Source organism: Boleophthalmus pectinirostris, unplaced genomic scaffold (genome assembly GCF_026225935.1).
Source record: "Boleophthalmus pectinirostris isolate CB_2022bp ecotype Guang Dong unplaced genomic scaffold, ASM2622593v1 HiC_scaffold_1, whole genome shotgun sequence".
Classification (NCBI taxonomy): Eukaryota; Metazoa; Chordata; class Actinopteri; order Gobiiformes; family Gobiidae; genus Boleophthalmus; species Boleophthalmus pectinirostris.
In genome coordinates, this window is record NW_026570970.1 from 19,162,080 (window position 1) to 19,174,610 (window position 12,531).

Sequence of the window (12,531 nt, forward strand, 5' to 3'; positions counted from 1 at the left end):
TCTATACAAGTTATACAAATTTGGACAAAAACTCAAACACTTCCGGATTTTTTTAAATAAAACATTATTTGTCAGGTTATTTAATCAATTGGTTGATGAATGAAGACACGAAACCAAATGTTGACAGTTTTGGTAATATTTCTTGATACAGTTGCCACTATTATAGATACATTATAAAACGCAACAACAAACAACGCCAAATAAAACCGAACAAATATGACACACTTATTTTGTAGTAATGATTTTACTTCCGGTTACTCTGTACTTCAATTCGAAGCTTGATGTCAGCTTTTTGGACCGCTGGTTTCCCTCAGCTTGAATGTATATTGTAGTGCTGCCACTACGCGGTGAGCAAGTGCATGTCACCTCAGCTGACGGGGTCATTCTGAACCAGGCGAATGATGACTTCTCCATCGCAGCTTTTGGGTGAAACTGAGTGAACCATTTGATCATATGGGCTTGCTATATGACATTGACGTTAGTTTTGTCTTGATTTATTAGCTCAAACTTATGTATGAAAATAGTGTGTAGTATGCAACGCAAAGTCTGATATGTTAGCTAGCGTGTTTGAGATCTGAACCGTAGAAAGATAATTAAATGAGCCCTATGTTCGCAGTACAATTTAGAGAAAGGCAAAGGTCTGAACGTGTCCTCAGACGGCCTTGCACGCGGGCACTCGCCGTGACGCAGAGGCACGTGGCATACAAAAAAGAGCGAGCCTTTATGGCAGATGTCCAGATTACAGTTAGCGTTGTTTGATTACAACTAGTGTCCATATTAACTCGTGCACTGAGCGTACAGCTGTGTCTCAGGAAACAGACACATGTATAAAATTCAGTCGTGGGAAGCTATTGACCCTGGGCTTGCAGAGCCCCGAAGATCTCCAGGTTGTTCCCTGTTGCTATGGTACCAGACGGTGGGATGCTGAAGTTTAATTCCAGCTTTTTCTTCCTTGGTGATGAGGGAGGAAGAGGATGCAGAATCACAAAAGAATGATGATTTAGGTTTACCGCGATAAGAAAATACATTTTATAATGGATTTGGATATATACCAGGTTAAATTCTGAGGTTATATGACATATATATCCACTATATAGGTTAAACTGAATTATGCTATATTTTCCAAAACGATCAACACAATACATTTGTATTTTTTAGTAGGCAATATTTAACCTACTATAGCCTAAGACAAGAGATGTAAAATATTTCAACATGAATAATGAATAACAAGTGAAAGGAAAGGATAGGCTGAGTAATAGTAAACACTCAAAAATTTAATTTATTATTTGTTTTGTCTACCAAATGAACTCAACACAGTCAAATAAAGCTCCCTCAGAAAGAGAAATTAAAATTAAACTCAGTCTTTGAGTTGTTCAGTCAGACATGTGTGTGAAAGCACACTAACATCCTATGAGGATGACAGGCAATAGACTCCAAACAACACAGTAGCACCTCAGTTATTTGACATAAAAATGTATCATTATAGAGACAAATGTTCTGCACTTGGTCATTTTGAAGTGAGCCAACAATAAAGCAAACGGACTGTGACAAATCCAGCCTTTCTTAGTTCAGTTTGGCACTAATGCGTATCCACTGCAGAGCTTGCCTGGTGTACTGCACAGCATGGGCAATGCTGCTGTGGAGTGTCAGTGGGCCAGATAAGGTGTTCAAGTAGTTGAAGAACTCTGAAAGGAACAAAACAATAGATGTTAAGTTAATTTTCACAATTACATTGTGGATATAGGTCACTCCACCATATTCAAGGCTTTTTTTTTATATACCTATGTTCTCCTTTGCTAGGCTGTCTGCTACCTCCCAGTACTCATAGCTGTACAATACACTATTGGTAATGTTTAAGTGGTTTGCTGCCATCTGGTGGATTCTGTGGGGAATGTTGATGAAGGAGGAGGACGTGTTGGCCCCATGTGAACTCCAGCTGCGATTTTTTGCATTAGGAGAGAGTGACGACGTATGTCCTCCAGGGCTCCTGAGACAATTAAACACAGCAGATTAAGCTAAAGGCAATGCATTATCCAGTAAAAACTTATAGATCACCTACTTTGCAGAGCCGTTCCAACAAGGGGCACTAACAGGCACTTTAGGAGAGGTCTGCCAAAACCACAACAATATGTTTCATTTGGAAACTATCAACATAGTAAAACTGTTTTTATTTCTTTTTCAGAAGTACCTTGAAATAATCAAGCAGAACTTTGGAATATTTCAGTGCATGGTCCTTTTTTAAGCGAAACATCTGCCAGTACAGAAGTGCAAGGCATCTGAAACTGCAGGCACACACTAATTGTAAATGAGATGCATAATCAGTTTTACAGCATCAGTGTGCACATACACACCACAGAACGGCCAGTTGTTTGTCTTCCTGTCTTGCTCCTGGACCTGAATGGCTCTTCAGTCTCATTGCATATCTTTAACCAAAGGGATATTAAAGAAACATTGTTATATTATGTTATTTTGTAGTGTCATGAGATGCCAGAGGCAATAGTGGGGCAGTTTACCTTATAAGTTCAACAGTCTCTGCATACATTGTGTAGGGAGACTTTGCTTCAAGAGGACCTTGTTCCATTGCCTTTCCACACTCCATAAAAGACAATGCGGCATCCACATAATTCACTGCCTTTCCAAGTTTGTCAACCTAATTAAGAGAACATAAAGATGCAGTTATGAGGCATAATTATTATATGGACATTTGTTTTACTGTTTAATTATGGATAAGTTTATTAAAATTGTAGTTGCCAAAGGAAAAGTGAATTGGTCTTTTTTAAGTGGAAGACATTTCACTTCCCTAGTCTTTTTATCTTTTATTATATTATTATTATAGATGGTATCAAGGGAGTCTGATATCACCCATAGTGTTCGGTTCCAGTCAAATGAAGCTCACAAGGCTTTTACAGGAGTGAATTTGGAGTTTCATATTAAGAGTGGGAATTTATTAATGGACAAAATAGTGAAATGAACACACCAGGATCATGTAGAGAGGGGTATTATGAACATTTTAAGACCAAAATGTCGAGGCCCACTGCAGCAGTTACAGAAAGAGTGGTGACAATTTTTTTAGTCAGTTGGATTCGATGCAGCAGCTAGCAAGTTATCTGTCCATTTTATACAGCCTACGATTATTGTTATATATTTTATTAATTTATTTTAAATTTATTTGCCACAAATTATCTGCATGATTGATGAATCCATGAACATAATGCTTCTAGTCACAGGATAATTTGTAACCCCGCGTCCCTTTTGCAGGTGTAAAAGAAATACACAACACAAATATAATACTACACAGATACTATTTACACATGGGTAGAGCTTTGGTCTGTTTTGAGCCAAGATTTGAAGAGGTCAACATTTTTAACTCAAATAATGTCTTAATTATATATACCTTTCTAATATCTTGACTAAAAGTGCCACTGATAAACTTGTATTTGTTTAAATCAAGATTAGTTTGCTGTAATCCCATATTAGCACCATGGATCTAAAATTAAACTCTATAAACATGAGCTCTGGATCTCTCCGTCTAGGCAGTTATTCATTTGCTTGTTTCCTGTGAATATTGCTCTATCTGCTTGTCCTATATTAACAGATGGCTTTTGCATTGTTTGATTCTCAGGCTGTTTCTGTTGATTAAATTAACAATTTTGTGATGCTTTGTGAGACCTCTGCTGCTGTGACTTTGGCCTCTACAAAAATAAACTGAATTGACATAAGAGAAGCCGACTATCTAAAGTACAGTGGAATATTTATATTTTTGTCAGGCTTTTTAAAAAAACTGGATTAATAGTCAGATTTGTCAAAACCTTTTAATATTAAAGTTACACAATGCACCTTTACTTTTAGAAAGCATACATTACTGACATAATTGAGGAAAATGTGACCCATGAATCTTTGTAATAAAAAAAAAAATCCAATCAAACACGACTAACCATTGCGTCAGCCCGGTGCTTCATCCTCTTGGCTTCATGTAAATAGTACTCTGCGTGGTGTTGACTGCAGAACACAAATAAATAAAATTAACAGTGTAAAAGGCATACACATTAGACTTTTGCTGAATTTTCAACTGTCTCTCACGTTTCAGGAAGCGTCACAGCCCCTCTGTGTCCTGATGGGCCCCAGGATTCAGTAGATGGTTTAGTGCTTTGAGAACATTTGAGAGATTCCACCTCCATCTTTGGCTAATTTCACAAGAAAGAAGGTATTAAAAGCCCAACTTCTTTATAATCACTCACAACTACTTGTCAATAGTTTTACTTTGACCGCAACATCTCTTTTCTTGTCTCTGTTCTTCTCAGGTGTCTTGATTTGGAAAGGAGGCTTAATAAACACTGGACTGTCAGCTAATGGTGATACCGGGGACAATGGCCTTTTACTGTCCAAATACTCATCTATGGGCCTATAAGTATACATTTTCATTAAAGAAAAAGTAGTTTTCATAGTTATACATTTTACGTGTGCTTTAATTTTCTTACCTACTGTGTGTAGTTTCAGTCAAAATGTGATTGTCAGCTGCTGGACCTGAAGATTCATTTGCACAGGATATACCTCTTTTACTTTGTCTGTGTGAGACTCCATTCTCCATCTGATCACAGAAGAAAAGAGTATGGCGTATTAGTATAACACTACCATCTACTCACAACACATATGGGAATGATGTGGGATGATGGGTACCTTGCGTTTTCTCTTGCCATCAGGGACATACAGGTGTCTCATAGCCCCGCTGTGTTTGTCTTTTGTAGCAGAAGAGACCTGTGATGGAATCTTTTTGACAGTAGGAGGGGTAGTGCTGTCTGGGACCCTTTTGAGGAGACAGAGATCGATTTGCACCACCAAATTTCCAAGTCCACGCTGAGAGGATCCTGCACTTTTCTCACTACGGCCAAATGGGACTAAAGTATAGAGTTTTTGTCTGCACTCGCTTTGTTGTTTCTCACATGGGATACCTATTCGGACAGGTGCTGACTTTGACCTGTTGACATCGGGCCGACTTGGGTCACGAGACCTTCCGTGAACAGTTTTTTGGGAAGTTGAGTCTGCAGGGACCTTTGTGATGGGGGCCTGATATTCAGAATCTGCACTTGAGGACCAGGTAGAAGAGGGGGATGGACTAGGGGGTGTTGGGGAACCACGCGGAGAAATGGTGGTCCGTCCCTTCTTGGTTTTGTCTTTTTGTTCCTGAAGACGGTGATGGCTGGTGGGTGGTTTTGGATTGACCTGGGCTTTGTGCCATTCGTGTTTCTGTAACTGGTCTCTCTTGCGATGTTCCCTCTCCTTTCTGCTCCTTCTTTGCTCTGCGGGTGCTTCCTCTTCGTAGTCGTCCTCTGAGCTCTGGATCCAGGGGCGTCTAAGCTGCTCCTCCGCCAGCCTCCTGCTTTCTCGTTTCTCCCTTTTGCCCTGTTGATTGTCTTCGGTGCTATGCTTTTTTCTTTCGTGTTCTCTACCCTCAATATCTACATGTTCATTGTACTGCTCCTTAGACTCTGGTTTCCTCACTGAGCGCTTTAAATCCTGCACAAAAGTGGCAGTAGATGTTGGCCTTGGTTTGGAGTTTAAATTCTTATTGGTGGTAGGCTGGGAATGGGAGCTATGATGGGTCTTGTTATTGGTCTCACAACCTGAGTTTATATGAGAGTTATGTTGAAAGGAAGGCTTGTGGCTAGATTTGCTGCAGTGGACTGTGGTTTGCTTGGATTTGGAAATGTCAGAAACTGGTTTTGAGCTAGGAAAATGATTAGGCTTAGTTTTGTGATTATGGCTTGAAATTGTATCAGTCTTTGATCTACTATGATTTTGTTCTTCTGTGTGTCTAGATTTTTGTTTAGATTTGTGGAGCTGTTCAGTACTAGTTTTATTCCTATTCTTATTCTCAGTATTTTCAGTATTAGACAAATGGTCACTCCATATTCTACTTTTTTTCACCTGAGTAGCTGGTTGCAGGTGGCTATGAATGCCAGGATGCTCTTGATGATGAGCAGAGGGTAAAGTAGGACTGGGGCTCCGTGGAGGGTCTCTTGGCAGTGGGCTAAGCTGTCTGGCTCTAGGACTTCCACATGGACTCGGACAAACACTTAAAACTGGGCTAGGGACTGGACTCAGTCTTGGACTGGAACTGGAGCTGGTATTGGGGACTGGGCTGGGGTACCCAGGGCTTGGCACAGGCGGACTGCTGGTTAGTCTATAATTGAAATGGGGGATAGAAATAGGACTTTGGCAGGAGCTGTATTCTTGGTTGCTGTCCCAGGACCTGGCCGGTGATGGGGCTCTTTGGGCGTACGGAGAGGGCGGGTATCCAGGAATGTTCTCAGAAGGATCCTGTTCACCGCTGGATGATTTCTTTCTGGCCTTCCTCCACCACTTATTCAACTGCCACTGGGCCACTGAACGTTGACCGAGCTTAAAATAAACAACACAAAACAATTATTCCAACTGACAAATACAGGTATGTAGTGAATTTTGATTTTGTGATTATTTATATGACTGAAGTTGATATTCCAGTTTTTGTTGTCATCATAAATCTGAGTGAATGTAACTGAAATTAAGTGCTCAATACAGTCATTAGTCATTTGAGAAAACACATACTGTGGATGTGTTATAATACATAATGAATAGTGTATTTTTAGGTTTTTAATGTTTAGTTTTAGCTTACAAGTTAGGATCCCATGATTACTCACTCATGCTCTTCTTTTTCAAGTTCACATCTGTACATACTACCCCCATCCAATTAAGTCAAATGACTCATGTAATGTTGACAAAACATTCTACAGCCACTAATGGAAATAAAACCAGAAAAGTACAATACTCACAGCCTAAAGTTATATTCCACTGCCTCTGTCTTGAATGTCTTTTCCTCTCAGACCAGGGCTAAATTGAACCTCCACTTCCCAAGTCAAACAGAAAGTCCCACATCGATTGCTCTCTTTCCTGAGAGGACACTGCATCTCTTGTACCATCGCGACTGCCCTCCCTGCTTCTCCTCTGTCCCTCCCTCTTTCTCTTGCTACCTGGAATTCTGTATATGCAGTCTTCAAAAACTCCAACCCCCATCTCCTTCTTCAGAGACACTTGAACGCAAATGAAAAACACATGCTTTACACCCCACCCATCCAACGCGCACTCCTACCTCCAGGGGCCCAGCGTAGTTTGCATTTGGTCTCACAGTCCACTATGTACAGGGCTTTCCATTCATTGAGGTTTCGTTTCCATTGCCTGCATATCTGAGGCCAACTCCCACAATAAGTAACAAATCTACCGTGTCTCCCTCATCAACTTATTACAAACAAACTATGTAATATGGTAATAAATATAGTCACATAAACTCATTATAATGTGTTAATTAACTCAAGAGACTCCCAGCTCCATGGAAGTTCTGAATAAATGTTTAATATTGTCATTACTGAACAGTATTTAGGTCATTGTATGAAATCATATGTGTAACTTAAATATAATAATATGATATAGTGGTATGTTTGTACCTCTTTGCTGCTGCAGGGGTCTTGTGCGTTGGTGGGTGACACACTTTCGGGGTGAGGACTGGAGCTCTGGGAGTGAAGACTACTGGTGCTCGACTCAACACTGGAGTTTGAGTCAGAGGATTCGGAGCTGGAATGTCGCACCCTCCTGCCATGTGAGAGCACTCGCTGGGCTGTCCGGCTGTCATTCAACACAAACAGAGGTGGGCTGAGTGGGCCAATACACATAAACATCACTGAAAACCCTGTTGTGTGAGGAAACAAAATTTATATGCACAAGTAAAATGTCTAAAAGAGGAAAAGTTGAGTACCTGTGGCTATCCCATGCTGGCTCATGATTTACCTACAAAGCAAAAATGCATAAAGTATTCTTGTTGTGGGTATCCAGAACCTACATATATAAGAAATACAAAGCTAGTACTAAAAATGAAACCTACTGTTTGGGAATCCTCTTCATCACTGCTCAGCTTCAGATCATCTGCAAGCATGCTGTAAGGAAACAAAATGGGGCTGAATGTGAAAAAGGTTACCTGATTTTATAGGCACGTTTTTATTCAAATAGCCCATTCTTATAAATCTGTTAGCACTTACATACTGCCATACTACTGCTATAGGTCAATTATTTATATTACCTGAGGAGTAAATAAAAGAACATATGTTTTGGATCAAAACAAGGACATAAAGAGTTAACTAACTGGGGCACATCACTTCCCACTGACAGCTTTCAAGAATGTTCACTGACCTTTGACCTACCCTATGCTCTATAGCCTCAAGCACCCTAATTTCCTCCTTCCCTTTATTGAGTCCTTTCTTAAAGTTATACACACGTGGATTTGTCTTATTTTATGGCTAAGAATGCTTGTTTGTGGTTGACATATGGCCCTGTACCGCTGGTTTCAAATTTGATGATTTCTGATCACGTTTCTTCATTTTTCACTTACGATTTGTGAGGGGCCACATGAGGGTGACGGGTCATTCGCAGCTGTGGATCCCCCTGATGACCTGCTGACAAAAACAACCTTAAATAATGAGGTGTTTTTAGCCAAAAAACAACTGATGGAGCTATATTCCTATATCAATACTTACATTGCCTTGGATGTATGGATGGCTGCGTAACATCCTTTAAAAGGGGAAAAAAGATTATGACTTGCATTAAAATGCACAATAAAATACAGTTACCTTTTGGGTTACCTTAGGTTTATAGAGGATTCGCTGTGTATTCTCACCCTCCAAAGTTTGTTGGGAGATCCAGGACTGAGTCATATCCTGTGTGAATAGTAAAAGTGAAACCTATCACAGTTCAGCATTGTAAGACAAATAAAGGTTCTCTTATAATAGTCTTTAAATCATTTATATAATACCTAATTTTCAGTTCACACGAATAGCGTGATTCCACTTGATTCCACCAGAGGGAGTAATTTGGCCAATAAGAAGCTATACTTAGTGGGATCAAATTAACTGTTCTGAATTTCTCATTCTTAAGAGCAATACATGAGACAAATGATACTGTACCCTGAAAACAATGTTATTAAGTTATGTAGACTTTATCAGTGTAGTATCAGTGCTCACCTGGTGGAGCTTGTGCTGTGTATTTTGAGTAAAGGAGGAACGGTTCCCAGCTCGAACTTGTTAGCTCCATGTCACTGCGTCTTTTTGTTTCTCATTTCCTGTCTAAGTAGAATATCTGTCAAAACAAAAACATGATATTACATTAAAGTCAACTTGTTATTACTTTACACTTATACTTTGCTCTGGGTGACTATTTGGTACAATTTACTGCATACAACTGTACAACAACACACCCTAATGTAACCGATAACCCTATGTCCTGTTTTCCTTAAGACCTCTGACATATACATTTATATAAATATGCCTTATTTGACTCCTTTGCTACGTATCTAAAATGTATTATTACCATTTATATTTTTTACTCTTTGTTATTATAATATATTGTGATATGTGTACTCCTGTGTCCAAGTAATTTCCCTTGTGGATCAATAAAGTTTGTCTAAGTCTAAATTTGCATTCATATATATTATTTTTGGATCACTAGTAATGTATGTGCAAGAGGTGCTGAGTGGTATGATAACAAATATTGAAGCATGATTGCTACAAAAAAAAAAAAGCTACAATATTGAAACTACTTTATGTTATTGACACAAAGAAGAATAATCCCAGTGAGCCAATTTTTTAATATACAGTATCATTAAAAGACCTGAGATGCAACAAATAAATAGCAGAAAGAACCAATAATTAGCCACAGAAGTTATTTATTCTACCCTCTACAGCTCAAATCGCATCATAGTACAGAAAAATGGCTAAAATCTCTTCACTATTGCAAAGAAATTATACACAAGATAAATACTGCACCCTAAAATATATTGTTCCAGCTTTCATATATTGAATGATAGTAACTTACTTAGTAAATATCCTGACAGGCCCATACCAAGTGGTGCAGTGGTGATAGTACTAGTGTATATGTATGTATATTTCAGACCAGCTGGCATATACATACTTAAGCCTCTCCCCCTCACTACTGCTCACTACTGTCTGCAGTCCTGGGGGGGTGTTTCCTCTCTCTGCTCTGCATTAACTCTCACAGTTAGTCACCAAGGACAGAGCTGAATCTACATCAAGCTGTCTAAGAGGGATGTTTATGTGTCACTATTCTTATTATGTTTCACTTTTATCTCATTCCTAAACAATGCATTCACAGTCATTTGAAGAGGCGTATAGTAACAGTTACATGTTTATGATAATGCGAGTACAAGTTTACTCTATACTCTCAAAAACTTAAATTATCCTTTGCTTCATGAGTGTAATACAGTATATCAGCTGTAATACAATATGAAAACATTAAATTACATAGACCTCGTAGTTCAACATTCTCATACTGTTGGTTATAAAAATGGCTGTGTATTTTTTTTCTTTTATTGTTTTGAGTTATTTATTTTCTCCATTGCTTTAAAGAAAATCTGAGTTATTACAAGTGAGATAATTCTGCTTGTTGAAAACAGTGTATGCTCATTTACTGTCAGGTTTGTAAGTCTCTCATTCTCACATGTTTCTACAGGTCTTATTAATTCAATTTGAAATCTATTCAATGCCCTGCAGCTACAAACAACATCCAAAGCAAAATCCTATAGTTATCCTATAGTTACTAGAGCTTTTGTCACTTGAGACCCCTACAGGGAAAATGGTGGAGAATTAATGGGTTATTCTCTTACCTCCTGAGTCTGATTGGAACATTGACTTCTTGTTTCCTATCAAAACAAAGCAGCAGAGGATAGTAAAATTGCAGAAATATTGTAAATTGGTTTTGACATATACATTGTCAAATTGCTATGTACAAGTTCATCTAATCTCTAATCTTCATGACATCGCAAGGTGGAACAGAGCATTTTGAGCTTTGGAGATGTAGCCAGACTTATAATAAAGAGTTACTTAACATGTGTGAATGAAATAAAACACAACTCCGAGTATGTTTTCAATGAGGTAAGAAGATGGCTAAAATATAACAATATAGAACCTTTAAGATACTCCACTGAAGAAAACTGGTTGAGTTCACCTGCGACTTAATAATGATTTTGGATTTGTACAATATATGTAAATGTGGTTGCTGGGTTGTATAGAGGTACGTGACAAATCTCTGAAGTTACAGCTGGACTACAGATGCAATGGACTTTCAGTTGACTGTGGGAGACATTATTTGTAACTTTCACATTTCAGTTCACAATGTAAATTTGGTTCATGTCACACATGAATGCTACTTTCTGAACATAATGAGTAGCATTTTTAGTTAAGTTTCCTGGTCACTGAGCATGTTTCTTCCGGTGCATATAAAATCTCAAGACCCATCAATTTAGAATAGCTTTTAATGTTAAAATGTTTCTCTATGTGATTCACTGTTTTTATCTTTCCTGTATTAATTGTCTATTGCTCTTTTGACTGTTTTAATATTTGTTTTGTAAAGCATCTTTGGGTGTCCTGAAAAGCACTAAATAAATAAAATGTATTATTACTAAACTCAACTTGTTGATCTCAAAAAGCCCGTGTATAGACAGCATCTTCAAATAAAAAAATAAAAGAAGATTCCCCATTCCTGTACATATATGCTTTATTGCAATCATGAATGCAATTTAAGTCTCTGTAATGTATTTCTAATCCCATTCTGTCAATCACTTAAATGGCTCAAAAAGTATCCCCAAAACAACAGGAATGGTGACTATGTAGTACCCTAGCCTCATTACGAGTCAATAAGAAGTACATTAAAGGAAGCAAAACACTAATGGCCATATTATCTCATGTACTTGATTTATACCAGCCACAGTCCTAGTGCAATGCCCTAATGAATGAACTCCCCCAGGGGCCAGCCAAACCACAACCTTTCATAACACCTGCAGCAAGCAGCTTGCAACAACTGTACTGTACCACCTGTTACATTCTTAAAGTGGCAAACACTGAAGTTATGCTGCTTCCAAACTGGTAAAGCCATATAGACCTATCATTATTAATAGAAACTATTTAATATAGGATGCAATTTATTAAAAGTAAAGGGAAAAAAATCTGCATTTACCTATATGTCAAGATGGTGCATCCTGGAAAATGAACAATAGCTTATAGCAGATATTACCAAGAAGCCAACAAGCCAAAGTGATTGTAGATAGTGTCTCACCGAATAGTCGGCGCATCGGAGCAGAGAGCGGACATCAGAAAGTTTCCTTTTGTCGAAGGGGACAGCAGGCATGTTTTCACGGCACTGGTCAGTCGCCCCCTTCCGTCCCCATTACAATTATTTCTCTGCTGTCCCTCCCGCTGAGAGCAACGTCGTGCACATCTAACTGAACCACCGGGAAGGGGGTTTTCTGTCAGTGAGGGAGGCGAGAGCGACGTGTGGAGCGCGCTAACGTCACCTATGACACGCATGGTTTTACGCACATCACCGTGGAGTGCCAGGAGACTCATGTATCATTGTGAGATGCGTGGCAAGCTTAAATGCCTAGTCAACATTAATACATTTTTTTCGTGATCTAAAACAATTAGCGTATTTTAATCA

At 38.7% G+C, this 12,531-nt stretch overlaps 1 protein-coding gene across 1 annotated transcript; it reads right to left on the reverse strand.

Annotated features, from left to right (window-relative positions):
- Positions 1-1,253: 1,253 nt before the first annotated feature.
- aff3 (AF4/FMR2 family, member 3) lies at positions 1,254-12,337 on the reverse strand. Its single transcript, XM_055157973.1, has 20 exons — positions 12,151-12,337; positions 10,703-10,738; positions 9,045-9,104; positions 8,667-8,741; positions 8,562-8,595; positions 8,417-8,480; positions 7,913-7,964; positions 7,787-7,818; positions 7,479-7,656; positions 4,678-6,399; positions 4,479-4,588; positions 4,261-4,402; positions 4,081-4,184; positions 3,936-3,999; positions 2,514-2,650; positions 2,352-2,423; positions 2,189-2,282; positions 2,060-2,109; positions 1,782-1,987; positions 1,254-1,685 (listed from the first exon to the last, which is right to left on the reverse strand). The coding sequence occupies exons 1-20, from the start codon at positions 12,220-12,222 to the stop codon at positions 1,564-1,566; spliced, it is 3,426 nt and encodes a 1,141-aa protein (XP_055013948.1). The 5' UTR covers positions 12,223-12,337; the 3' UTR covers positions 1,254-1,563.
- Between the last annotated feature and the right edge of the window lie 194 nt (positions 12,338-12,531).

What these genes read in the sequence shown, in the direction of transcription:
- aff3 (XM_055157973.1), bottom strand. Translation starts at nt 12,222, where the DNA reads ATGCCTGCTGTCCCCTTCGACAAAAGGAAACTTTCTGATGTCCGCTCT. An exon ending in AAAGAGATGTTGCGGTCAAA is followed by an intron (nt 4,185 to 4,260) that starts GTAAAACTATTG and finishes TTGTGAAATTAG; the next exon opens with CCAAAGATGGAGGTGGAATC. An exon ending in GCTGTGACGCTTCCTGAAAC is followed by an intron (nt 4,000 to 4,080) that starts GTGAGAGACAGT and finishes TGTGTTCTGCAG; the next exon opens with TCAACACCACGCAGAGTACT.